At 36.7% G+C, this 27,179-nt stretch overlaps 2 protein-coding genes and 3 long non-coding RNA genes across 16 annotated transcripts; 1 reads left to right on the top strand and 4 right to left on the bottom strand.

The window, feature by feature from the left end:
- Nucleotides 1-1,582: 1,582 nt before the first annotated feature.
- On the bottom strand, nucleotides 1,583-7,713 carry LOC141046453 (uncharacterized). Its single transcript, XR_012219457.2, has 3 exons — nucleotides 5,746-7,713; nucleotides 3,631-5,475; nucleotides 1,583-2,992 (listed from the first exon to the last, which is right to left on the bottom strand). It is a non-coding gene; the product is annotated as an uncharacterized LOC141046453 (long non-coding RNA).
- Nucleotides 7,714-10,944: 3,231 nt separating this feature from the next.
- LOC112294153 (uncharacterized) lies at nucleotides 10,945-16,915 on the bottom strand. Its single transcript, XM_090243660.1, is given in 4 exon segments — nucleotides 10,945-14,855; nucleotides 15,724-15,777; nucleotides 16,057-16,540; nucleotides 16,775-16,915. A coding segment is annotated over 1 exon segment (444 nt). The 5' UTR covers nucleotides 12,784-14,855; nucleotides 15,724-15,777; nucleotides 16,057-16,540; nucleotides 16,775-16,915; the 3' UTR covers nucleotides 10,945-12,339.
- A 1,627-nt stretch (nucleotides 16,916-18,542) lies between these two features.
- On the top strand, nucleotides 18,543-24,277 carry LOC112294613 (uncharacterized). 12 transcript variants are annotated; one of them, XM_090243653.1, is made up of 8 exons: nucleotides 20,228-20,480; nucleotides 21,072-21,629; nucleotides 21,824-21,984; nucleotides 22,103-22,197; nucleotides 22,507-22,608; nucleotides 23,252-23,442; nucleotides 23,693-23,893; nucleotides 24,033-24,190. In XM_090243653.1, the coding sequence occupies exons 3-7, from the start codon at nucleotides 21,969-21,971 to the stop codon at nucleotides 23,865-23,867; spliced, it is 579 nt and encodes a 192-aa protein (XP_090099779.1). In that variant the 5' UTR covers nucleotides 20,228-20,480; nucleotides 21,072-21,629; nucleotides 21,824-21,968; the 3' UTR covers nucleotides 23,868-23,893; nucleotides 24,033-24,190. The 12 variants fall into 12 exon arrangements, with proteins under 12 accessions (XP_090099781.1, XP_090099779.1, XP_090099778.1 ...); XM_090243652.1 differs by having other exon boundaries at nucleotides 21,072-21,409; XM_090243654.1 differs by having other exon boundaries at nucleotides 21,072-21,409; nucleotides 21,841-21,984.
- On the bottom strand, nucleotides 24,053-25,837 carry LOC149987532 (uncharacterized). Its single transcript, XR_016497884.1, has 4 exons — nucleotides 25,707-25,837; nucleotides 25,282-25,303; nucleotides 25,089-25,157; nucleotides 24,053-24,878 (listed from the first exon to the last, which is right to left on the bottom strand). It is a non-coding gene; the product is annotated as an uncharacterized LOC149987532 (long non-coding RNA).
- LOC149987533 (uncharacterized) lies at nucleotides 24,053-26,350 on the bottom strand. The gene is made up of 3 exons (XR_016497885.1): nucleotides 26,217-26,350; nucleotides 25,989-26,028; nucleotides 24,053-25,837 (listed from the first exon to the last, which is right to left on the bottom strand). It is a non-coding gene; the product is annotated as an uncharacterized LOC149987533 (long non-coding RNA).
- Between the last annotated feature and the right edge of the window lie 829 nt (nucleotides 26,351-27,179).

Here is a 27,179-nt window from a genome sequence, read left to right on the forward strand (position 1 = left end):
GAATTGTCTAATATGTACCCATGGGGATTTTACAAAAAGTCCAATTTACTTAAATCCATGTCCAACACTAGTGGAAAGATGGTATGAGACTACCAGCAAGTACACCAGCTAATGATAGTTTACAGTGTACACTTGACATAAACCACCACTACACAAATTATCATATTTAGTGTGAGTTGCACTAATAATAAAAACTCATAGTAATTTTGGAATGGAACAAGCATGAGGAGCACTAATTTTGATAATTCAGTGTAATGCCATTTGTTACTACAAAAAGTATGAGAATTAACATGTGATCCTTGCACTAAATCTAAGTCTAATAGCATAAGATTGATTCATACCATCTTTTTGCTAGTGCTACTAAAGCACCATAGCTAGCATGCCTAAAAATAGTTCAAATTGTACAAAATCATAATATAACAAAAATGTGAGAATAAAATAAAGATTAAAACATATTATTGATAGTAGTGTTTCACCATTCTAAAGCACAAATGATAATAATAATCATGAGGTTTAATTTCATTCAAAAAAGTTTAACTATCTGCTTGTAAGGTGGTGGCTTTCTTATCTATTTTATAATGAAGATGTGTTTGTTTTACATGAAAATTTGAAAAGAAATAAGTCAACCAAAATCTCTAAATAATTGGTAGTTTTACAAGGATGATGTGAGTAATGAGGCTTTTTATAAAAGCAGATCAACATGGATCTAATTAGGCATTGTTGATTCTAAAATAGTATAACAAACCAACTTGATGGAGCATTGATTATTTTATAATACAAATTCATGAAAGTGGTAGATGGAATGCTTTCACTAATCAACATTGTTACATTAATAAGGTCAAATAAGAAACCCATCACATCATTTCAATATAAATAATCAAATTCATAAAGAATTTGATTAAACACTAAAAATTTTCAAACACAAAATGAAATATATGCAATAATGGCCAATATTGATTCATGTAAGTCAATATTGGCAAATAGTCATTAATGTTCACCATGTTTTCAAATGTCTTGTATGGATCTCAACCAATTGGATAGAATTGGACATTGATATTATTTCACTTCACATGTTACCCAATTGGCCTACTGTTCAGTACAGTACAATCTACTCTCCACCCAAACCTCCAACACAACCTCCAATTAGTTTGAATTCTACACACCAATACTGGTTACAGCTTACACACATCATGCATTCCAATATTGACTTCAACTTCATCACTCCAATTACATAGACACACAACTAAGGTAGGAGGCTCAAAATGTGACTGGGCATTGTGAACCAACCCTACAAAAGTACCATAAACAATGTACAGGGTTATTAAAATTGAACAAACTTTATGTGGTGAAAAATTGCAATCCCAAGCACACTGTTTTAGGAGATTTATGAAGTGATATAAGTTACTATTATGGTGCACTTTGACACAATTTAGTCCTTAATTGGACCCGTGAATGTAGTGAATGGATTATTTTAATAAATTCTGACTTATAGTGGGAAGTGAAGCAAATGGAATCTTGTTGATTTTTTTGTTTTATTTTTTTAAGGAGAAAAAAAACCAAAGTTAATTCATAGGAAATGATATACAACCAGTGCTAACACGGTCATCGGACGACAGCCCCAAACCCACCCACGTCGCTCATCAGTAACCAAACTGACATTTGCCCAAGAGACCTTGTTACTGCTCCCAATTATTTTTGGACTTCTTTGCCTATTCAATTCAAAGGCATGTTCTGGTTGGTGATTATTGTAGTGTATGAGCATAAATAGCAACCTACACACATTTTACTTAAAAAGATTATAATTTTTGTGAAAGTCACCTTTTGTTATTCAAAGATATCTTGTCTTTTTCATCTCGAATAGCTATTAAGAATAAAATATAGTAATATTAAAATGAGGATCTAGGTAGTCTATTTTTATTAAGTGTGAACAAGCTTGGTGGTCTCTAAACTCAAAGTGAAACTTGTTTTAGCTTCACTTTAGCACCAATAACCTGTGAGTGTACTGGTGATTCCAGTCCTGGTGATCCTCAGATTTGGGAGCAGAGGTGACAGCATGCAAATACATGCCATCTTACGAACAAGGTGCAACAATTTGATGCTGTGATTATTGTAACTGTTTCTTTGAACTAGAGAAAATCTTGGGTAAATTGGCATTTGTGTTCATAAGTAAAATGAAGTAATACTTGAATGGAGGCAAAATATCCTTTTATTGGATTTTGTTTATTTAGTTAATTTTTCCAACAAAAGTGAAATGGTTTTATTTCACTGTGAAATCAAAGGAACAACAACTGTACAACTCAAGGCCTAAGGTACTGGTTAAGATTTTTGTGTTATTGACCTTATTTAACAATTATACTAGAAGACGTGCAAATGTGTAGATTGAATATTATGGTATGTGCATGATCATGTTTGCAATTACTATATACTGCAGCATGATATCCATTGTACAGTCCCCTTCAGTAAAGTTACGTACAGAGAGAAAAAACTGCTAAACTGTGAGAAAACTACAAATTCAAAATGTGACTACTATCTCAAAAAAGCTCTAAATCCAAAATCATAAAGTACATTGGAAAGGTAATAGAGTCTACTTTCATGTCTACAAAGAATTTCTTGACAAAATCGTAAAATCACACAACAATAGATATTTTATTAACAAACTAGCTACCACTTAGTGTGGTTGCCTCAAGCATTCATAACTGCCATCATTTGGAAAGGCATGCTAAAAATGAGAGTGTTTATAATCTCTTGACTCACACTTTCCCATGCCCATTGAATGGTTTTGACCATTTCTTCTTTATTCTTTGGTAGGACTTATTTTTGTATGAAGTCTTTTACCATCTTCCAAAGGTTTTCAATGATGTTCAAATCCGGTGAATTTGCAGGCCAATTGAGCATTCTCATTTGATGCACTTCTCTCCAAAGCCTTGGTTGGCTACTTCGATGCATAAGAGCACCATCTTCCATGAGTACAAGGTTGCTACAGTTCTTGTGCCTGAAATAAAACCCGTTCAATCGACTCTCATAAACTAGTTCTACAAAATCATTGCTTGTTTGTCTATTGTGAGCCGAAAACCTCCACTATGAGATTAAATGCCTCACAAAGGATTTTTTTTATTTAGTTAGTAATTTATTTATTAATTAATTTTTAGTTTTTATTAGTTATTGGCGTTTGTAGTCCTAATAATAAAGGCCTTCCAAGCAAGTATTGATTCTTCCTTACTCAAATCAATACCTTACCTTAATCTAAGTCAGACTTATGATCAATGATTGATTATAATTAATTAAATTTTATAATTAAGATTAGGACTAATGATTACTCTTAGAACTAATAATCAATATTAGGATTAATAATTGAGATTAGAGTTAATAATTATGATTAAGATAAATAATTAGGATTAGACTCTAATAATGAAGATTATGATTAATAATAGATATTAGAGTTAATAATAGAGATTAGATTTAATAATTAAGATTAGATTCTAATAATTAGGATTATGATTAATAATGGAGACTAGAGTAGATAAATAATGTTAATAATAATAATTATGATTAAGACTAGTAACTCAAATTAAGATTGATAACGAAGATTAAAATAGGTGATTAGAAGTGAATCAAGGAAAACAAACTTACCGCCATTAGTTGAACTAGAGGTGGCAGCACCTCCTTCTCCTTGAAAATCTCTTATAATTTAGCCATGAACAATTAAAATTCAAGAAAAATTTCCTTGAAAGAAGACTTCAGCGCGCTTAAAACTCAACAAATCACATTAAAAACAAATTTCTAGACAAGAAGATATGAAATTCCAAAACTACGTTTTAGAATTGTAAGGACAATAGACCCCCACTCACTTAGAATTCCACCAAAAATTTTAAAAAATCCAAAAATTATGTTTAAATTTTTTTGGAAACTAGAATTGATGCACCTACTATTTATTGATTTTCATAAACAGCACATACTTGAACACAAAGGTGTAGCATCGCAAACTTAGGGTACCTATTCTGCCTTTGTTATATCAAGGCAGCAGACCCCAAAATACTTGAAAATTCATTAAAAATCCAAAAAAAATCTAAATGCTGCACTTCAAATTTAGGAAAAAACAAGACTTTAGCGTCCATCTAATACAAAAAATCCCAAGAAAATCAAGGTAAGGTTATTCATGATATGGTTTTTTTAAGTCGCTCCATCCTCGACCAACAGCTGTGCACCTCTCCAATTTTGAAAAATCGCCAAAAATTGACCTTAGCTTCAAATGGAGCGTGCTTGGTGTTTTTGAAAAGCATACAACACAAGATATCTAACTACAAGATATCTCAAGAAGGAAATATTTTTCGAAATTTTGAGAGACAAAAATCCGAGGCCAATAGCCTTGGAGGGAATTTTACTAACACTTAAGCAAAAGGGGAAGCAATTTGGCATGGCTTCGCTCACACAAAGGAGAGAGAGAGAAGAGTGGCTGCCCAACCCCTCTTATCCACAAGAGAGGTGGCCTAAGGGTGGCGGCTTCATCTCTACCCTTGAAAACAAAAATCCTTAACTAAAGATCAAAGGCCAAAATGACCCAAAAGTAAAAACCCGATTGTTGGGCTGAGGTCGCTTATATCTAAAAATAGAATTTTTTTTGGACAAAACTAATACTACCAATGTGTTCACAATACATTTTTACCCCAAGATCAACTATCTACTTGTCCAAAACTAAGTCTAAATACATATATAGCCAAATAACTACTAATTTACTATATTTTGTAATTTTTTTGAACTTTCTAAACTAAAATTGAGCTTTCTAATAGAAATCACCATAATTGATAATAAAAAGGCAAGGGTAACACTAATTGCACTCACATCTATCAAGAGGCATGATAACTAGTGGACATATATCAAATCCTGTAAAGGCACCCCATACCATCATCACTGTGCGGGCGGATTTGAATATTGGTGCTAAACAGTCTTGAGAATAGCGTTCATAAGATCGACGCCAAACCTGCACTTGTTGTGACCTCTTTCCAATTTCAAATGTAGATTCGTCTATCCATGTGACATTCTTCCAATTTAAGGCAATCCAATGCACATGCTCTCTAGAAAATTCTAACCTTGCTTCTTTATGTCTCATGCTCAAAAATGGCTTTTTTACTGCAATTCGATTGCTAAAACCAAGAATTTGAATAGCCTTCTTCAATGTGTTAGGGCTATGTTCAATGATTCTAGCAAGCGACAAGTTCCGATTCTTCATAAATAGTTTGCCAAGTTCTCTCATATCACACAAATTAAGTTTTTGAGGTCCGCCTGATAGTTTAAAAAATTCCACAATTTGCGGAGCTTAAAGTTTTTAATAATAGTATAGATAGTTGTCTTTGGCATGTCCAAATTCCTTGCAATACTTGCACCTAACATCTTAGCTTCGTGCATACCAACTATAACCGCTTTCTCCTCTGTTGTCAATTCTTGAGTCTTCATGGTTGCACAATTAAAATCAAATATCTAGCTTGCATTTGCTAGAATTATTCAATATATGTACATATAGCAAGAAATTTACTTCACAACACCACAATACCCTTGGATGGAATGCCTTCTAAAAAAATGTAAGTACTATTGAAGAATTTCAATGCTATAAAGGTTGGTTGCCAGAAACCAACTATCAAACAAACTTGCAATTTAAAATGAACATCACCAAATATTTGAAAACGAGCACCAAAACTTGTCATTAAATGTTCACAACACTTTGACACTAAAGTTGAATAAACTACATACCTTATATCTTCTTCTAATTTTGCAACTTTTTTCAAGTATACAAAAGAATGTCATATCCCAATCTACAATCCACCTTAAAAAATCTCCAATCTTCTCATTAAAATCACATCACACCTCCACCACGTCAATGAGCACAATATCTCTTCAAAATAATCACTTCAATTTGCTAAGAAGGTAGTAGAATCAACCACTCATGTATGTACTTGAAAAACAAGGCACCAACAACTCTTATATCAAAGTCCAATTCCGAAATAAAGAGGATGTGGCATCGTAGTAGAAGTTTGTGTCAAGATACAAGCACTAAGATTTTGACAGCTTTTCAATAGTGATGTGAAAAATCTTCAAAAAATCTAGATCTTTTGCATGTTTGTTGTCAAATCAAGGTTTGGTAGGTGACTAGATAAAGAGTTGCATGGCACAATGGCAATTTTGGATGTAATGCATACTATGTTCAATGTGAAAGATTCTCTCAAAGTTGCACATACTTGGATCGTGGATGTCACGTTCCAAAAAAAGTACATAACTTTATTGAAGGGGACTGTAAAGTACATATCCCTACCAAAAATATTGTTGCACCCCTTTGTTCCCATTGAAACTCCACATTTTCAAATGAAATTTCTTACAATTTTTATGTAGTTCTTGCATCATTGCATTTCTATGTAGCTAAAGTCATGCATACCAAATTTCAACCTCATAAAATCAAATCTCTATTTTTGGTAAATTTTTAATTTAATCTTCATGGATTTATATAACAATTCATTGAAAAATATTGTTGATGGATTTTTGAAATTTGATTTACAAAGATATGTAGAAAATATCTATATGCACATCTTTTCTTTAGGGAACACTTCCAAAAAAGTCTCACAATTATCTCTATAGAAAATTTTAACGTTGGGGTGACAATGCCCTAATTTTGAAAAATAGATATTTCTTTATTGTACTGAGATTTTTCTATTTTTCCATGGCATTTTAACTAATCTTGTATATTTGAGCATGATATTCATTTATTCTAATTAGATTTTGGTAATTAATAATTACTATTTTTGTTAATTATAATAAACAGATATCTATTTTTAAAATTAGGGTATTGTCATCTCAATATTAAAATCTCTATAGAGGGAATTGTGAAACGTTTTTTGGGATGCTCGTTGAATAGAAGATGTGCATATGGATGTTTCCTACATATCTACATAATCAAATTTCAAAAGTTCATCACCAATATTTTTCAGTGAATTATAATATAAATCCATAAAAATTTAAATAGAAAAATAAATTAAAAACGGGATTTTGATTTTTTGAAATTGAATTTTGGCATGCATGATTGGGACTACATAGGAATGCATTGAAGCCAGAATTGCATGAAATAGTGAGAAATTGCATTTGAAAATGAGTGCATTTGTATTGGAACAAAAAGGGGGTAGCAATATTTCTGGTAGTGCATTGTACATGTATATTACAATCACCAACAAGTGTAAATTTTCCACACCTTGCTAAAAATTAATCACTATACATGTATTTTTGAAATGACACCAGAGGCTCAAAATTCATGGACTTGTAAATTATGAATTGTGTTTGGAATTATGAAGTCTAATCTTATGGCATAATAACTTATTTCATTGAAGTAATCAAAATGTGCAAGAATAGAGCATTTTGTAGCACATTGTCTACTACCAAGTGCTATCAGCCGCATATTGATTACAGCTTTCATTCAGTGAGGCAAGCTAACAATGAGGATTTCAAGAGTTTCCATCGAAATGGCTTTCCATGTCCTCTATATGACAAATAAGATTCACATCCCTAAAGATTAAATAGCCCAAAATAACTCATAATAGCAAAATATAACTACAAAATAATTTTTTCAAATTTTATTTTTTGTCATCATGTTATTTCTTTTTTTCTATTTCTTAATTGTTGACTTACTAAGCTATTTTCTAGATATGTGGGTACAACCTAAAACCAAATCCATATTTTTCCATTTTTTTTTTCATTATTTTTTTCCTTTTTTCCCCCATTTTTGACTTATAAAGTTATTTTCTGGATACGTGGGTGCAGTCCTAAAACCAAATTTATGTTTTTTAATTTTCAGTTTTTTTCATCATATTTTATTTTATTATTATCATCATTATCATTATTAATATTATTTTTCTTCCTTCTAATTCTTGACAAGTCTTAAGCTATTTTCTAAGTATGTGGGTATAGTCCTAGAACCAAATTTATGGAAAAAGGCATAAAAGTTGGTATATGTCAATTGCACACATCATGAATCAAGTGAAACTCTTTTTACTGGTAAAAGAGTTTTATTATGGAAATTTTGTGAAACTCAGCCAATAAAATCATGTCACCACCTGCCACTAGGCAAGCATGAATGTGAAACATTAGAATGTTGATCCACAACTCCAAGCACTCCTCTAATCTCATCACTGAAGAGGGTGAATCACAAGAGGGTGAATCACAAGATTGGATGAAATTAATCAATGCACTATACCATAAAAGAAATGATCATGTTTGGAGATAGCAATTAGAAATTCCTATGGGATTTTCATGCTCACCCGTTGTTGTGAAGACTTTCAGTAGATATTGTAAAAAATCAAAATAATAAGGAAAAAAGGGGAGGGTTAGATTGGCGTGGTGGAGTCATGGCTGCATTCATTTACAATTGTGCAATACGTTTTATCAAGCACCATCCATTTTTTTGAAGGCCTTTACTGCTACTTTTTACTAACTTAAGATTTAGAAGCATCCACCAGCTGTTTACTGCTAACTTACCAGCAGTCCCCTAACCATGCGTTCATCAACCACTCCGATGGGCCAAGGAATCGGACCCGGACCGATGCTATGACGCTCGAAGCATCTTACCAGCTGGGCTTTTGCGACTTGGCGATCAAATTCACATGCCGGAGGATTTTATTTCTCTTCCTATTGTCATTCGATAGTTGATTAGAGTAAAAAACAAAATAAAAAAATAAAAAAATAAAAAAATAAAAAAGTGATTATTATCTTTGTAAAACTTAATTTTAACCTTAGTTTCTTTTATTTTTTTCCTTAGAATGTTAGTAGGTTTTAAAAGATTTTGTTAGTTTGTAATAAAAAGTCAAATCTATAGATTAGAATTTTTAATTAAAAGATAAAGTGGGATTTAGGGGTCAAAAGGGCAATATTTTGACTCCTAATTCATCCCATGTTGGCATGTTGGCATGTTCCCATATTGGCATGTTGGCTTAATAGCATGAATCTTCACTCCTATTGGTTTGACTATTCTACCCAACATGCATCAAGGTGTTGCCCGAGTCTAAATCGAGGTGTAGAGGTTAAATAAGGGTAGATTTTTAAAGAGAAGAGGAGAAATTTGGATAAAATGGGTGAAGTGCTATAGAATTTGTGCAAAAATCATGTAATTTGGTGTTTTTTTGAGTGAGATATGAGTGCTTAAAGTTAAGGTGTCAAATTTGTACCTACTGTCACCTTTTGTAAATAGATGGAGTTATACAAGAGCTTTTGGAGATCGGGAAGTTGGATTTAAAAGCTTACTTAATGGACTACATTTTTTGAAAAAATAATAATCAGTTCTAGCTTGGAATGAAGGAAGAGGAGCTGTTCAAAGTTGATGCAAAATAATTGGTGTTGTAAGTAAGCTTCATTTCATAGGGGTGACATTTTGAGCCATTTCTTGAGTGTTTGAGCAAATTTTTAGTTGAGACTTGGCATGAAAATAGATACATATGTTAAAATGACATGTATAAAATTTCTTGATGTTTGGATGTTGGAATTATGAGTTATGAAGGATTTAGTACACGGATTTTTTAGACTAGGCTAGTTTTGTACTTGCCAAAACTTAGACTAGATCTAAAGATCTATGAATAATCTACGGTTGATGTTTTGTAAGAAGTTGGTTAAAGATACATATTAATATGTATACAAGTTTGAGCACAATTGAACGGTTAGATTAGAAGTTATTGGATGCTAAAGGTCTAAAATATTTTCCTAGGAAAATATAGAGGGACTTAAAATGTCCTAGGAAGTCTAATGCATCCAAGACTTGTACATTTTATGTAATTATCCTCTTGGAGGATTAATATATATGTATGAAATTTGATTTTATAAATCTTTAACTTGATTGAGAAAATAGTGGCAACCAGAAGCACAGTGCTTTCTTGAGGCAACTCTCTTTATCCCGATATCGTATGGTACAACATTTATCTTTTAGCCTACGAAATAAGATTCATCCAACGTCTGGCCAGACTTGGCTGTGTTGATATCATGGCAAAATTCCAAACCCCTTTTTGCTACATTGACAACTTGTTTCTCATCAATGTCGGCAATCCCAAAATTTTTCTGGATCCAAATCAACCACAAGTTAATGATAATCCATATTGAATTTATCCACTCAACATCCTTAAAATTAAGAAAGAGACTTCTGATCATAGTCTTCCTGGGTCGAACTCCATACCTACAGTGCATTTTATAAACGTGGAGGTGTCTCTTAACTATAGCAATCCCGCTGCATTCTCATTCAAGAAATATGATAAAAGACGTACCTTCCCATTTCAGTACACACTATATATTAAATTTCAATCCAACAGATTGGTTCGGTAGACATATAACATTGCTCTCTCACAAGTTATGTCTATCTTATATTTGTCTAGCTTAGATAGTCTTACATGTGATGAAATCCATATCCTAATACAAACAATGGTAAAAAATAGATTCAATGAACATTGTCTTATAAATAATTTTAGGTAATTTTTGCTTGAAGGTATATTCTCCAGCACATGGGTTAATAAAAAATTTATTGCATTGTCTATCACCATGGAAATATTGCTTCCTACAACACTAGCTATCAAATTGATATAGAAGAACAACTTAAGAATGAGCCTGGTATGCAATTCTTTAAGAGTATGCATACCAGTGCTACACTCTTAATGAATTAGTTGTACCACTAGGGGTGGTGGAGGGATCTTCTTCTTCTTTCTTATACAAAGAATTAAATCTTTATTCACAGCTAAGTACTCATAGTTGATTTGAATCATAGAACGATCCTCGTCATTGTTGATTATACCATCAATTGGCTAGTAAGTAAACCTTTACATCTGAGCAAAATAGCCACGTCTCTACTTTGATCAAATTGCCATGTCCCATGACATCACCATGGCGCACTAATGCATTTCATGACTTGTATCCGTAGCTAATGTGAAAAGAGGCCCACCATGACACATCACTACATCAAAAAACGAGTTCATTCATCCCCCCATGACAGCAAGTTGGTCATCCAACCACCATCTGGTTGGAGAAATGACCTTGTGTATACATCTACCAGATGAAAGTGTCAAGGATTTTCCTAGATGCAATTTTTATGACCCAGCATCACTTAAACTATGAGCGTATCATATAATACTGATACTTTGGGAGATACTAGAATTATTATGCATCATATTGGACTGGCACCATCAAGTGGAATTCAATGTATCTATACGATTGAGTGTGGTTCAAAAAAGTACACGAGCCTCTTAACCTTCATGTAGTGCTTTCTAGCAATGTACAGTACTCTAGTTTGAGCAACATCCTCCCTAATCAAACTCGGTGCATTTGTATATTGTTGTCTAGTAATGTATAGTATTCTCGTTCAAGGAACATCCTAGTTGATCAGATCTGGTGCAATTTTCATGAGCTAGCTGAATAGTTGAGCCCACAGATTGTTGATCAGATCTGGTGCAATTTTCATGAGCTAGCTGAATAGTTGAGCCCACAGATTGTCTCTTGCAAAAGAGCGACACGATTTGAGGGCATATTATATTGAGACATTCTTGCAAACAATCGCTATTGGAAAATAAGGTATAAATAATTAGAGATTTATAACTCAACTTAGTTATAGATTGACAATCTCTTACTACACAAAGAGGCAAAACCAGGAAATAACTACAAAAACGGGTCTTGAGTAATTGTTGCATAATTATTTCTTGGCTAGTTATTTGTGTTGTAGTTATTTATACCCTCATTTCCCGTAGTGAATAATGCAGCACGTTCTATATAGGATGTTTGTGCTTTGGAAAGTGATGTGTGCACGGTTCGTTGTATGAATATGTTTATTTGAATAGTATTTCTTGTTTCTTCATACCTTGATGTTAGCTTACTTCTAGCCTTATGAGATTGGTGACAATAATAACATGCGGTTGACGTTAAAGACACCTCGCATACGGCATAAAAACCAGCTAACTGTTTATTTTTTTGTCATGGATGCAGGTGAGGCTGAACCCTCCAATCTACTTGGCTTTGGTAGATCTCAGCATTAAACCTTACTTTGCGATTGATTATGCTCAGTTTGTTTTCTATCTATACAAATTTAGACAATTGTGACGTTACAAATTATTTATTGACCAATGTTTACAAATTACTTGTCAACCAAACTAAATAGTTTTTGTTCACTTAGTAATGGAATGGATCTTCTCCAACTTTTTCACACTAGATAGTCTCTGGCTAGAGGTGACTGGATTATATTTACCTCCGCCACCTCCTCCTACTTCTACTTCTCCTATTGCTGTTGCTTCTGCTTTTGCTTCTCCTTCACCTTCTCCTTCTCCTTCTCTTATTCCCACTCCTTCATCTTCTCCTTCTCCTTTTCTTTCTCCTTCCCTTCTGTTTCTCCTTCTCCTTCCCCTTCTCCTTCTCTTTCTCCTTCTCCTTTTCCGTCTCCGTCTGCTTCTCCTTGTCCTTCTGCTTCTCCCTCTCCTTCTGCATCTCTCTCTCCTACTGTTTTTAATTCTGCTTCTCCGTCTGCTTCTCTTTCTCCTTCTCCTTTTCTATCTCATTTTCCTTCTCCTTCTCTTTTATCATCTCCTTCTCCTTCTCCTTCTCCTTTTCCGTCTTTTTCTCCTTCTCCTTCTCCTTTTCCTCCCCTTCTCCTTCTCCTTCCCCCTTTCCTTCGCCTTCTCTTTTTGCTTCTCCCTTCTCCTTCTCCTTCACCTTCTCCATCTCTATTTCGTTCTCGTTCTCCTTCGCCTTCTCCATCTCTATTTCCTTCTCGTTCTCCTTCGCCTTCTCCATCTCTATTTCCTTCTTCTTCTTGTTCTCGTTCTCCTTCTCTTTCTCCTTCTCTTTCTCCTTTTCCTTTTCCTTCTCCTTCTCTTGCTTGATTTTTTTTTTTTTTTCGTTCTTGTTTTCGCTTATAAATATTCATTTATTCTACACATCAAATTCTAATCACTAATCTGCCCTCAACTAAACTTTCTTTTCACCTAATTGATCTCTTTGTTTAATTTTAAATCAAATTTTACCCACCACACAAGATCATGGATATGTAGAGTTCCCTAAACATAATCTACCATCTAGCACCATGTAATACTACAAACCACTATTTTAACTATAAATTCTAACTAATGGTACTATTTTCTATTAACTAATCACTAACTAAATTTGTAGCGCTTTTAGACGCTCACACAATATAATGAATATGGTGTTATTGCTACTTTAGAAAAAGGTATCATGTTCTTAGTAGTCAAGAATATTATGTAATTTAGTAAGTATTCATTGAAGATTCATGAGTTTTGACAAAACCAAGGCATGCTGCCAAGGCTTAAGATAACTTGAGCCTTGTTGATAAAATAAAATACAAAAATCTAGTGAATGTAGAGTAATTGCAAGTTGATTATTACAACAACTATTTTTAATTTAGGTCTATAATGGTTAGTGAAGCATACTTTGTAGCTATCTCAAGCTTCTTCTTATCACATGCTTCAATTGGAGAAACTTCAAAATTCATTGTTACACAAAAGCTTAATTCTTGCTAAATATAGAATGAAAAGGTGTTATTAATTGTAATACCATATTGTGACAAAGATTCTTCCTATGCCGCAATTGCCATAGTGTTGTCCACATTCTTTTTATTATATTTAATGATTAAAGTAAAATTTTTAAAATCAATCAATTGAAGGTGAAAGTAAATTTTTTTCTTCACACTATGGCATATTGAAAATATTGATTCAACTATTTTTCACTATTAAATCTCAAGTTGGAATTTTAGAACGACCATAATATGGTTGCAAAAAAGTGAAAAAAATTCATAACAAATGCAAAATATGCTTAAAAATTTTGAAAGCTTTAGCACACAAATAAAATAGAGTATTAAGCATTAAAATTGCTTCTTCGTTATACACTCTCCGCTTTTTCGTCTCAACTCAAGTAGCTCAGTTGGAACCCCATCAAAATCTCCATGTAGCATGAAGTGAAGTAAGCCTTGCAGTCCCTGCGGGATTTCTCCCATCCTGTCCATATGTTTCTTAACTTGATTTTGGAGTAAAGTTGGGTTCTTGCCCGTACTTTCCCAGTATTTGTGCGTGACTCTCCCAATCTCATCCAGCCTTTAAGGGTGCCACAAACAAGTAGCTTCAATCAACACACAAGTCAAGTAATTCTCTGCCATTTTCTGCTCGGGTTCTGGGTACCACTGGTCTAGAAGTTGCTTTTCTTGTCGAATAAAATCCAATGCACCTTCATGTTTGCACACACACTCATGAACTTCGTTCGTAAAAATTGCAGAATCCCGCACTCCACAGGCCAATCATCCATCAGTTCAAACATTCCCAAAACTCTCTTGATAACATAGATCTTCAATCTGGAATCACTAGGAGAATCAGAGATGGCGCACTGATATATTGCAGCATATGCTTTTTAAAAAATATAATTTTCCAATTCCGTCTTCGACTTATGGTCGGCAATCTCAGCACAGTGAATTGCATGTAGCAAACAAAGCCATAATCAAACGCTGTCATGTATTGCTTCTTCATGTGATAAAGGTCCACGAGAGGGGGGATGATCCATTGCCTCAGCCGGTCACAAGATTTAAGAGCTCTCAGGCTCCGTTCAAGTTCAAGTTCTTCGTTGGCTCTGAGAACGTTTTCCCTCTTATCCTTCTCCATTTGCTTGAACTCTGCCACTCTTTTTCTTGGCACAGTCTCCAAGATCTCGAGACACCACTCCATATGAAATATGGCATTTTCCCAATCCATCCATTCCAAGTTGTACAGGCATCCCAGAGAGCTGTGTTTCCGAAACGCCAGTTGAGTGGGAAACGACAACTTCAATAAATGATGCTCCAAATTAACCGAGGATTGAACCAACTGGAATTCCAGATAAGGGCATCCACGAAATTAGTGAGAACCTCATGCTAATTAAACTAGCGCATTTCACTATTAATGCCATTTTGTAGAAGATATGGGATTTCCGCTCTCTTCTACTTCTCAACCGTGCATACATAATGTTTCAGTTTAGCTCTTGCAATCCATTCCCTTCAAATTGACCTCATGAACCCTTGCTGCGTTCCTATTTTGCTCAATTTTTTCTTAGCTCTCTAAGTTTTTTGAACCGCCAACAATGTGCAATTCCACCATTATAATTAATCTGGTGATTGAGTCCCGTTCAGCTCATGATACTCAAATTAGGTGATTTCATGGGTGTATTGACACGATACCCCAAGAACTTGAAAATAGAAACCTTTTAAGGTGAAAAGATATAACGTTCCAGGAATTCCAAAGCCACAAAGATAATTTGATACACCTGTGCCGGTCATTTGTTCATCGCCATTTAGCTAGTCGGATGTATAAGGTCAAAAAATAGTCCAATTATAGCATCAAAATTAGCTCCCAAAGGTGGGAGCTCATTCGACTTTGTCCAGCACAATGAGGATTCACATCTCACTTCAGTAAAACCACGTGACCATATTTCATTTGACCACTTGAGAAAGATGCAGCCAGTTTCTGTTGGACTTGAAGTTGGCAATTGTCCCAGGATACTCTCATCAACTCTGCAACATTCAAAATTAACCCGTATGTACACCTTCTCCACCTCACATGAAGTTTAAAGTAGGAATGCCAGCTCCCACTTTGAACATACAGAACAATAGCGACACAACACAAACAACAAAAATAGGTGCAAATTTGATAACTAGGTACAGTTTGCAAAACATAAATGACGTTTGCAAGCACTCACAGGAGATCATTGTTGATGCAATCGACGATACCAGATTCCTGAACGCATTCTTTGCTGTGGAGTAGACTTTCTAGAGCATTAGTTGCTTCTTTGTGCCTTTCAAGCTTCGTAAAAAGATCAATTTCGCAGCGATTATAGTCATAATCGCAACAAACATAGTCAATTCTCGGACCCCTCCTCCGTGGGCAACCACCGTTCGTTCGATGTCCTTTCAGCCTCATGTGTTTTGATATTTGTAGCCATTCTAATGCACCCTGAAAATTTCTATGGCAGTAGTAACCCTAAACAAACGATGGCTTAGGGTTTAGGATTTAGGTGGTTCGTCTTGCTCACCTTTCTCCTCACTTATGCAAGATGCTGTAGCCCACGTTTAGACGATGTCCTATTTCCCCCGGACAGACGCGTTTGAGAAACTCAATTCGTACTCCAATGCAGCAAATGGGATTTGGTAGTCTGTTGATGAAACCTCCAACTTATCGGTACATTCCGATTTATGGACTGAACACTCTTTTATCTCCTTCCATATCTCGAGTGCTTTATCAAACTTTCTAGCACAATAGTGATATAAACCTGCCAATGGGAGGTCAACCCATGATAGTAGCCAGTCGTATGTCCCCGAGGCAAGACATCTTTTGATCATCTTCAAGACCTCCCTCATTTGCTCGGACAACAATATAGCTGTCTCTCCATCGTGGACCTCTTGCAAATATTGCATTGCACTATATTGACGCTCCAGTAGCTCCATGATAGGCTTTGGCAACTTACTCATGTGTAACTGTGCACCTTTCCAAACAGGTGCTTGAGTCAAGCCTAGGCCCTGTGAAAATCCGCATTTCAAATCCTTTGAACAAACTTCGATCAATATGAATATAATGTCATAACTCATGCCCGAGTATATGCTGTAATATTAATACATGCCTCTCATCTAAGAAAAGAATGTCATGCACATTCAAGCAGATCAACTAACATCAACCTAGCGACATCCTGCTGTATCAGTTGCTCCGAAGAGATTTTGTAGCATGGTAAAGGGTTTAAGAATCGAGCAGTGTACCGAGCTTCCGAGAGGAGAGGCCGTGGGTAGTTGAAATTGAATGTCGAATCCACCCACAATCTCAATTGGGGTCGTCTTGCATTTGTTTGCTCGTCAATCCATTTATTACAAGATTTTCTTTGACACAATCGGATCAGAGTCCATAATTCCAATCCAGTAAACTGTACATAATCAAACATTGACTAGCTTAATTGTGTGAAGCCGGTTCAGGAAACCCACTGAAACAATTGAAGTTGTTCCCTGGCTAGGTCTTCGAACTCCTTTGCTAGTTGGACATCGCCAAGTTCTGCAACTCTTCTACTCATCTGCATGTAACACTCATGTAGCAATTCGCGGGCGTTTTGAATGGATAGTGCAAGCTTTCGATTCTGAGCAGACTCAGAGGCGAAGGTATTGGTCAAATCTTCAAGTACTCAAACAGCCTCTGCAATATTCTCAAGCTTCATTAATAGCCGCGTTTCGCGCTCTAGAAAATAAAATTTGCAAAGGTTCCAAACTGAGGGACTTTTCATCCTCGCTCGATTGGCTTCTCGAACCCACCGCAAGCTTTCGACGAATCTCCCCAGATATTTGTGGTCGAAACACAGGAGGGATCATATTTCGGCGTCCACAGTCTCTTCAGAACACTTTCTTAATTCAGAAAACCCTTGTACCGCTTCATTTTTCTGTATGGAAGAGTCCAATGCATCCCCAGTTCGTACTGAGCCGTGCAACAATACGTTTCACAAATCAGTGCCATAGCCTGCCACTTCAAAGACATGACGGAGTGGAGTATATCCTTCCGTAACTCAATCACCTTTTCGAGCGTGTCCTGCTTAATACAGCTGCGCCAGAAATAGGTCGACCCACATCACTAGAGAATGATACGAGAGTGTCCCCAGGCGCTCTTCTCCCTCTCTCAACAACATTTCCTTACATTGCAGAAAGCAATTTGTAGCTGTGCCCCAGTTGTCCTGCTCGTGCGCCGCTCTTCCCTGGCTGCTCTGTGCCCGAAATTTAGCAACAAACAGGTGGCGGCAGGTTCTGAAGACAACATTCCAAACCAGACTCTATGTGCACCAGTGCTCTCAGTTTGATAAAATTAGTCTCTTTATTCGAAATAATGATCGCTTGGAATGGAAAATTCCAGGCCGATATTGTCGCCATTGTTGCGTACTTGTTCCTCGTGCTTCACTACTTCCCGCTAGAATCCCGCTGAAGCTCCCATCATCTACAGATTTTACTTACAATTCCACCTCAAAAATCACCTTCATCTCCATGGTGATCCTCGCTGTACTTCGTGCAGTCGACGATTGCAACAAGATTATCCATCACCAATAATTTCGTGGCAACAAGTAATGGTGAAGCAGAAGCACAGAGAGAATAAATTTTGGTGAATTGAAAACTCAGCCGTAATATGTAATTACGGAGATACCCAATCAACGCTAAAAGCAAGCAGCCAAGATTGAGGCATACGGAAGCACTGGAACGAAATCAAGAGAAAAAAACTCTGGTAATTGTAGAACTGTCCATTCCTGCGTCAAAAGATGATTCTCTTATAAAGTGAGTAGATATTCACATGAGGTTCCATATATCCAAGCAAATAGGCCCCCACAACAGTATGCACATCACAACATATCAACATTTCAGAGAAACTTCTCAACCCTCAAAAACGTCCTTTTAGATGAATGAAAACCTTTACTTCATTCACTATTAGTCTAGATACTTGTGTCAATGCTATCAATGTTGACACAAACTTTCAGGAGCACCTCAAAGTGGGGTCAAATGCTGCTTGAAACAAAAGAATTGAAAAAGTATGGTGGAATTATTTGAATTTATGGACCATCCAGTAGTGTATTCAAGGCACTATGCTCTCTATTTAAATTTCAGGCACGAAAATGATCTTTTTTGAAATTGACCCCAACTAATTTTAAATGTGATAGGTGAAATTGTCCATGTTTTTTTCTTTTGTTTCCCAATACATTTGTAAATTGCAAATTGTAATAAACTATAAATTTGTAAATTGTTATAAATGATGTGATTCAACTTTGTTTATTTTGTTTTGTGTGTAAATTGTAAATTGTAATATACTATAAATTTGTAAAAATCGTTGTAAATGATGTGAATCAATTTTTTTTGTTTTTGTTGTGTTTGTGTTGTACATGTTAAATTGTAATAAATTGTAAATTCGTAAATTGTTATGAATGATGAGAATCAAATTTGGATTTATAATATTAAATAAATCACAAATTTGTAAGTTTTTATAAGTGATTTGTATAAAATTTCTTTGTTTTTTCATAATCATATTATAAATAATAAAATGAAAATTGAAAATTTCAATTTGAAATGCAACTTGCATACCAGTACTATTCAATTAAATTCAATATGGTTATGATTTGAATTTTAAAAATAAAATAATGACCAAAAATGTTATTATAATTATTTTTAAAATGACATTAAATTTTTTTTTAACAAATAAATATCTCTCTTAAAATTTTTTTTATCAAGATTGCAGCCTTCAATTTAAAATACAACTTGAAAACCAATTTGATAAATTAAATGCAAGGTGTAATTAAATTGATTTTTCAAAGATTATATATTGCTATTTTATGTTTTTATTAAAAAAAATAAAAAAATAATGAAATGAATTATATGAATTTAACTAAATTGAGAACTGTTGTTGAAATAAATGAAGTAAAAAGAAGCTTTTTTGAATATGATGATAATTAGAAGCATAATATATCAAAAGAACAATGAATTCAAATTGACCAAAAATTTTTATATAAGAGTAAAAGTTGAAGTTAACATTTCATATATTGAACTACTTTGCAAAAAATTTGGTGTACGTTTATTTGTAAAGTAGATGATGATTCATGCGTACATGAATATTGACTTTAAAGGAATTGTTGCTATTTTGATACATATTATTCTAGAGTTGCAGGAGACCTTTTGGTATTTAGCATACAATTTGGCAGCATGATTAATAGCATACCATAGGTCTATGGCATAGTTTGCCCAAAAGAATCAATGGCAGAAAATCTAGGAAGTTGAAAAAATTAAGAGGATTTTGATGACAAAGAAAGTTGTTGAATGCTGGTTGTATGAAGTATTGATGCATTTGCTTGAAAGTACCAAGCTTGCTATAGGGCTATGGTATGCAACAAAGGGAGCACAACCAAACTACTGTAAGTACTCAGCACGCGCTTTGCAGAGTTTAGTGGATACGCTCTCAACTCCCTCTTCACCCAATTTTGTATCAAGAAGCCCCAGGGCAGAAAACACAATGTGTTCTTTGCTATCAATGAATACGCCCGTGTCAGCGCCACACGGCGCCTTAGCCAAGGAGGCACACAGAGGAGAAAGATGGAAAAAGATGGGAGAAAGGTCGAAAGCGGGGTTGGGGGGGGGCTCCACAGCGAGGGCGGTGGGGGTGGCGGTCCGGAGGAGGCCGGCGACGTTGTTGGTAAGGTGAGCGGGAGAAGTGGGGGACCGGCCAACAAGGAGAGGGGTCAGAGAATGTCAATGCGCAGGTTGTGCAGTTTCTAGGGTAGAGTTTCAGGGGATTGACATCTGATTCGAATGCTGGAGCAGCAGCAGCAGCCGCAGTAGCCTGAGGTTTATGCCGATTTGCGGTACATTTGGGGTGTTCATTGCATTCCAGGGCAGCCTTGATGGTTGGAGAAGCGTTGGAGATGGTGGTGGCGGATCGTGGACGTTTGTTGATCATGTAATTCCTGGAGCTTGTGTGAAACGACATTGAGTGTGTCGATAATTGGAGGCGTATGTCAATCGTTTTCTTCCTCTTGGGGCGAATCTTGCATTTCATCGCTATTTTCTCCATCTGTGAAGTTAGTGTAGACTCTTCTACCGTTCGTCTCTTGTGCAATGCGTAGGCTTTGCTACCCTACGATTTGTCTCTTTTTTCTATCTCTGTCCGTACCCCTTCCTCTCCGCGCAGGATCATCATTGCCTCGTTTGGAGGCTTCCAGTCACTCACCTCTGTGTTGGTCTAGTCTACAGGCTGCATACTCTGCTGTTTCTATTTGGTGTAGTGAATTTGTGCACATTGCCAGAGTAGAATCCGAGCACTTCTCTCACAATGAAATATGAATATGAGAAATCGGTTTATCGGTTTGGATCATACTATAGTCCGGTAGGTAATGTTTCACCCATTTTTTGTGGACTGGAAATTTGACATGTGTTGGTCGAGTGATCTGAAGGTTGAACATTTTGCGTGAGGTGTATGTGTTAGTGAGAGACCAGGTAGAAATAGGAACGATGGCGAATTGAGCTTTGTAGCTGTTCTTGGCTTTTTCAGAATCATATTATTGGATCTCCATGCCGATTGCAGCAGAGGAGTATTTGAGTTTAGGCCTCGGCTGGTTTAAGGTTTATGAGGAGTTTAGCAGGAAGGCACCTTGGACCAGGATTGCCTTGCAGTCGATTTGGATACAATTCAGAAGCATGGGTGTCCTGCGTGAAATGGGAGTTTCTTGGAGGATTACTCATCAACCTCTGCCTTGTTGATGTTCAATCATATCAGCGAGTGGAGACAAATGACACGAAAGATATCCTCACCGTGTACACGGTCTGTAGATTACGTAATAGAAGTTAGACCTCCAAACGTGACTTTCAGGATTTGCAGAGGCGGTCAAGGTGCGGATTATGTGGATGAATTATAGATATGCAAAATGCATGAGCATGCTTCTGTCGTGTTCTGTCTCTTAGCTAAACCTAACGCTGAATGCACCTTCCGATTTCCGCTAGTGGGGTTGGGGCTTATGGGTACTGAATGTTTTAGTCTGGAAGTACGTTTTTCAGTCCTTCTCAATCTTGGGAGTAGGTCGAATGGTAACTTGAGGGACCTATCATGGAGGTATGGTCCACCATTCATACACCAAAGTTGTCAACTTTGTCACAAAGGGTTAGCTTATGTACATACTACTGGACACGTGTGCAAGTGATAGAAATTCGGCTCGTTCGTTTGGGCAGTATGAACACGATGAAAAACAAGGAAGTTACGTTGATTTTGTGTGCTCATTGTGTGAATACTGAACCTGGATGATACAGGGGATGTCGTTTTGTAGGATTTGCAACTCAAGGCGGAGGCCTTGAACGCACGAAAGGTTCTTAGTACAGTGAAAGCTGGATTCCTTGGTTCAGTGACTTTGGAGGTACTGCTTTGCTTGGAAGGAGTTAATGCCTGATGTGATGCATGGTTGCAGATGAATGTGAGTGTTGGACACACTTTCGGACTTCGGTCATGATTGTCGTGTGTGTGCGCTACATGATCTCTGCGATGTTGGAATGTGTGGAATGTGTTTGGTAACGACATCTCGGTCGATGCAGGTTCCTGGAATCAACAGGGGAAAGATCCTGTAGCTGGGCTTTTAGACTGCATTTCGATATTTGCTGAGCCTCTTCGAGATGATAGGACCGTCACGGTAAGCACCGGCAAACGTACTGCACACCTGTGTGTATAATCTCGATGCCATGCACCTGTTTGAGGTTACAATAATTATACTAAGAAAATAGTAGATTTTCCACTCACACCTGGTAGAACATTTTGTGTAGCTGTTTCATCGGTTGACTCGCCTTCACTCGTTTTCGGTGATATATCTGGATAGGTATTGGATTGTTCGATATGATCTTTGAATCGAGGTTTGTAGCAATTTTCAGTGCATTATTACCTCGTGTGTTTCAATGCTTTACTAGTAGGAACTGACCTTGTGTACGCTACTCTTGTCCTGCAGTCTCCGCGTTCGGAGCGCCTTGCTGCACACCACGACCCAAGTAGTACTCCTTGGTGGTTGGATGAAGCATGGGAGGGTATGAACCCTGAGGAATGGGAGGAGGTAACTTATGAACTGATTACTACGTCATGTACTGCATATTGGGACGGTGGTATCACCGGAGTAGACAATGTGCAACTTATCTGACTGTATGCTGGATACAGTTAGATAATTATCTGGTCCCACGCAGTTGAGATTTGGGTTGTAACAACCAACAAATATAAGATGTTTAGATCGGGAGAGATGTTGATGCCTGTGAAGGACGCATATATTTTCATATTCGGAAAAATTGAGACAAAGTGCACACTTTGAGACTCCCATCTCTAGTTTTAGGGGGTCTAAAATGTTATAAATCGAGACTCTAAAATGTCTCAATTCAATGATTACAGTGTTACATGAGGTTGCCTGCAGCATCATACCCCAAGTGTCAAAATACTGGACATTAGATCTGAAGATGATTCTTCTTCTCTGGGAGTAGATGGTTTTTGATGATAGCAAACATATTGTGTGTATGTGTGTTGTTGTTTTCTGTTTTGATTTGTATTCGAATCCTTAGTTTTGGCAATTTTCATATCAGCTCTATCTGCTCTTGACACCACTTGCTGTGATGTGGGCACCAAAGAGCTTATGCAACGTGTTTGTAGTGTACTTTGTGAAGAATCGTTGCTTCGACCTTATTTGAGGTTCTGACTCAAATCCTGAATAGGTCTTTACGGAGGGAATATTATGTGGTGGATCTCCTGACAGGCCTTTGTCTGAGTGGGCGACTGGTCGCCAGCACTGGCTGCATACAGTAGGGAGCCTTGTGATCTACAATCGTCGTGGTAACCGTGAAAGGCGGAACCCTGAGGTCTCTTTCCAAGAGGCCATGCCTGAGTATCACGGACAGTCTCAAAGGTATTTGTTCCAACGGTTTAAGCTGCAGCGTAAATATGTTACAGATACTGTGGGAACAGGTTCTAGGATCCTCTTATGTTCTCCTTTCTCTTGGTGCTGTTCTGTAATCCTTAGAGGAGTTGAGTTCATGCCTGTTGTTAACTGCCGATCGAAAGCAGTCATGAACGGGTCAGAGTGGAATAAGGTTCACCTATACTTGCGAGAGCCACATATACTTGGGCGCTCATTTCGTCATTGGATCATTCGACAGGCTCAGTATTGTGATGGCACGAAACTTTTGGAAGGAGTATCCACGTGCCGCAGCAGACTGCACTACAGGCACTTTCGTCCTCGGGCGCCTGTTTCAGGGGATACGCCGGCTTGGTGGCTTGATGGTTGCCAAGCTGGTTTACAAAATTCTGGAGTTTGGTGGTTATCCTGGCTAGCCGTACCTGCTTGAAATAAGCAACAGGTATCGAGTACCGAATCTGTGAAAGCACTGAGCTGGGTACATTTCGCTATCAAGGTTAAGCTGGCAATGGAGGTTCGTTTGTGCACGTGTATGTAGAAAGCTATTTATGTGTTACAATGAACATGATACTTGTTTTCAGGTATCGGCTGCAGTGGTGAAATACAGCTGATTCATGTCGCAAGAGGCGGAAGTACGTGCAGCTTGATGCAAGTTGCTCGCACCAAAGTCTTCAAGTCGATAATCAAGAAATCAGAGATGTGAAAAGAGATGTTGATGTTGAAGTGATTCTTCTTTTGAGGTTGGCATTCCTACTCGCGTCTCCAAAGTTTTGGAGCTGCCATTGCCAATCCATTTACTGGTATAGAGAATGTTCCTTGTCGTTCATTTTCATGTGCACACATTGGTGTTTTCATTGCATGGTTACGTAAACTTCTCTAGCCATCCAGATGCTGAACATCGTTCCCCGTATGCAACTAATGAGGAAGTGGACACAATATTATGCTAAACTCAAAATGACTCTCAGAGGTGGCTGCCCATATAAATGTTAGCAGACAATGAAGATGCAGAAGTCCTCTCAGATTCGTATGCGCACTTACTGAGCTAAGGTTTGCTTCGCTTTACAGGTTGCAAATTCACGATCTCTTGACACAATACTCTCAATATTCAGGAAAAATAATCCTCTATAACGCGCCTGTTAAAGAGTGATAATGGCTGCAAGCATTAATTAACAAGATATTTTAGACACATGTTATACTTGTAACAGATCAATCACTTCCTCAAGCATATAACCAACATCAGGTACTGCAGAGACATAATATGGCGCCAGGAGTATATATATGAACTAAAAGCTATATAGCAAAGAGTGTTTTAAGCTTAAAACCACACGAGGTAGCATAAGATTTATGAATCATGTTATACTATCAGAAAATGAAAGTTGAAAATGCACATGTTTGTCACTGACTCCAATACTATTGAGATCTTGAAACTGCAATGTAACGATGTAGTAGATTAGGTGAAGTTAGCAAAAACAGGTTCAAGCAAAATTCAATTGACCGTTTCTAACACGTTCTTGAAAATCAAAGAATTGCTTTATGAAATGATTAATAACGGAACACTAATACTGTGGATTTTGCTTTTGGATTTCATCAAGTTGTAAAGGTCATGCATTGGAGAGACAACTAAGAAAGAAACATACATTTTGAAATGGTTCCTCACAGTTTTGTTGCAACTCTAGTATCTCTGCTGCTCGCTTAGGTCCAAGTTGCTGTACATTCAAATAGTGGTGTAGTTAGTCCTAAACATGTAAATCTAATATGATCCAGATGTATAGGTGTCATACATGGTAGGAGGGAAAGAATCATTTATCCCATGAGACAAAAACAGCTTACCTTGAATTGCAAGAGCTCCTCCCTGAACATACACAAATATGACAAGTTTAACATGTAAATAGACAGAATGATGTTAATTTTGAGTGGTTTTAATTATTTGAAGATTCTCATCTAAAAGCTACAATTAATGAACATTAACAGGACCCAAAATTCAATAGAACATTAACCGGGTTGCTATATTGAGCACGGCAAGGTCCTGCATAACAAGTGTCATATTTTTCCCCCAGAGAATTCAATCTTTCGCTTATTGAGGGAGACTCTTCTTCGTATAAGAGATTGTCATATTGGATAAGGGGTGACAGAAAGTCGGTCTCTTCTAAGAGATGAATAGACCCTGTTGAAAAGAGATACCATAAGCTACCATGATCACACAATAACCTGTTTTTAAAGGTTCAATTCAGGAAATACAAAGTAACCAGACATACCGAAACATAGAACAATCTCTTCTTTAGAGGTGCTCGTGCCACTGCTCTCAGATATCCATGCCAGGCTTCCTTCTCTTGAAATCTAGTGCTTTCTTCAACTGGTTGTTGGTCTTCTGGCTAGTCCTTGAGACCTATTAGATTGAAGGATATGATTGGTGACACTTGGGACTGGGCGCCAAAGATGATGAAATATGGAGGTATCTATTCAGACACTTATTAATAAAGAAGAAAATATTTGAAAAATGAGTCCAAAATCTGGTTGACAGGAAAGTGGTGGCTTACATTAGTGTGAGAAACATTTGATCCTGTTTCCTCATAAAATCTGCTTACCAAAGGGAAAGAAAATAAAAAGCAATCATTATAATTCATTTTTTTATCACTACACCTGCGTAAAGCTTTATGCAATCAGAATTCAGAGCTACAGGAGCAATTAAGCAGAGTACGTTGAATAACATGTAATTTCTTCCATGTGAGGGCTCTCAAATGTGATTCAGTGATTAAGAATCCCACCTGGATCTAGGCACTGGTGTTGGGTATGTGCAGCCAGGCTTTATAGATGTGGAAGGAGAGAATGGACACAATCGATTGTCTGCGGGGCACTTAGACCGCATAGGGCTACGTGGAGGAAGTGTTTTCAAATGTGTTTAAAGCTCTGATTCTTGCCATTGCCGCATGTTGAGTTCCAGCTTGACCTTCTCTCCTACCTTAGTGTTATAACCATCATGTCGTGTGGCTTGACTCTGAATCTGTCCAGACCGAAATTTGTTCAAAAAATCTGTTTGACCTGAAACAACATCACAGGACGTGCTGGAATTGCATCTTGAAAACGCTAACCTGCATTTCTCATTTCAGATCACGTTATCAAACTAGCATACCTTTGAGTCATACTCTTTGTCAAGGCTTGGTGAGTCATTCTAAAAAGTACAGTTGCCATTTGGAATTGTCTTTGAGAACGTGAAACTCATCTTTGCTGCACATTTGTGAGTATTTAATTTTTCTTTCGACAATATAGCAAGAGATGACAGTTGATAAAAGCGTCGGGAATGAATCAAAAGCCTCGTAGAACTAAGGAAGAAGCCTTTTAGCATAAGGTTCTAGTACACTTATGTTCTACATAGAAGCTGAAATGCAAAAATAAATGTTCAGGTGCACACTATCCACGAATTCCATAAACTGCAAATCCAGAAAACATTCTACTTAAAATCATGCAGAGCATTATTTAAAGAAAAGCATGTCAGGAACGCGCGCAATGCAAAAAAAGAAAACAACATATGCGTGGAAGAGAGCTGTCACATAAGCTATCAAGAACAAGATAACAACTCGCAAAATCTTCTAAAACTAACAGTAATGTGCAAAAATCATCAACGAAACCACGATTTCTCAAGACGAATCTCGACGAAATGGGAAAGCGTTTTCAAGATGAAGAGAGCTTAAAATATGCTCTTAGAATTAAGTTAAGAACAAGGAAGACGA

The sequence above is a fragment of the Physcomitrium patens genome, chromosome 17 (genome assembly GCF_059467195.1).
Source record: "Physcomitrium patens ecotype Gransden chromosome 17, ASM5946719v1, whole genome shotgun sequence".
NCBI lineage: Eukaryota > Viridiplantae > Streptophyta > Bryopsida > Funariales > Funariaceae > Physcomitrium > Physcomitrium patens.

Bases quoted from the DNA above. Each gene is read 5' to 3' on its own strand.
- LOC112294613 (XM_090243655.1), top strand. The intron at 22,198-22,506 runs GTAAGCACCGGC...CTTGTCCTGCAG, and splicing joins GAGATGATAGGACCGTCACG to TCTCCGCGTTCGGAGCGCCT. The intron at 23,443-23,692 runs GTATTTGTTCCA...ATCATTCGACAG, and splicing joins TATCACGGACAGTCTCAAAG to GCTCAGTATTGTGATGGCAC.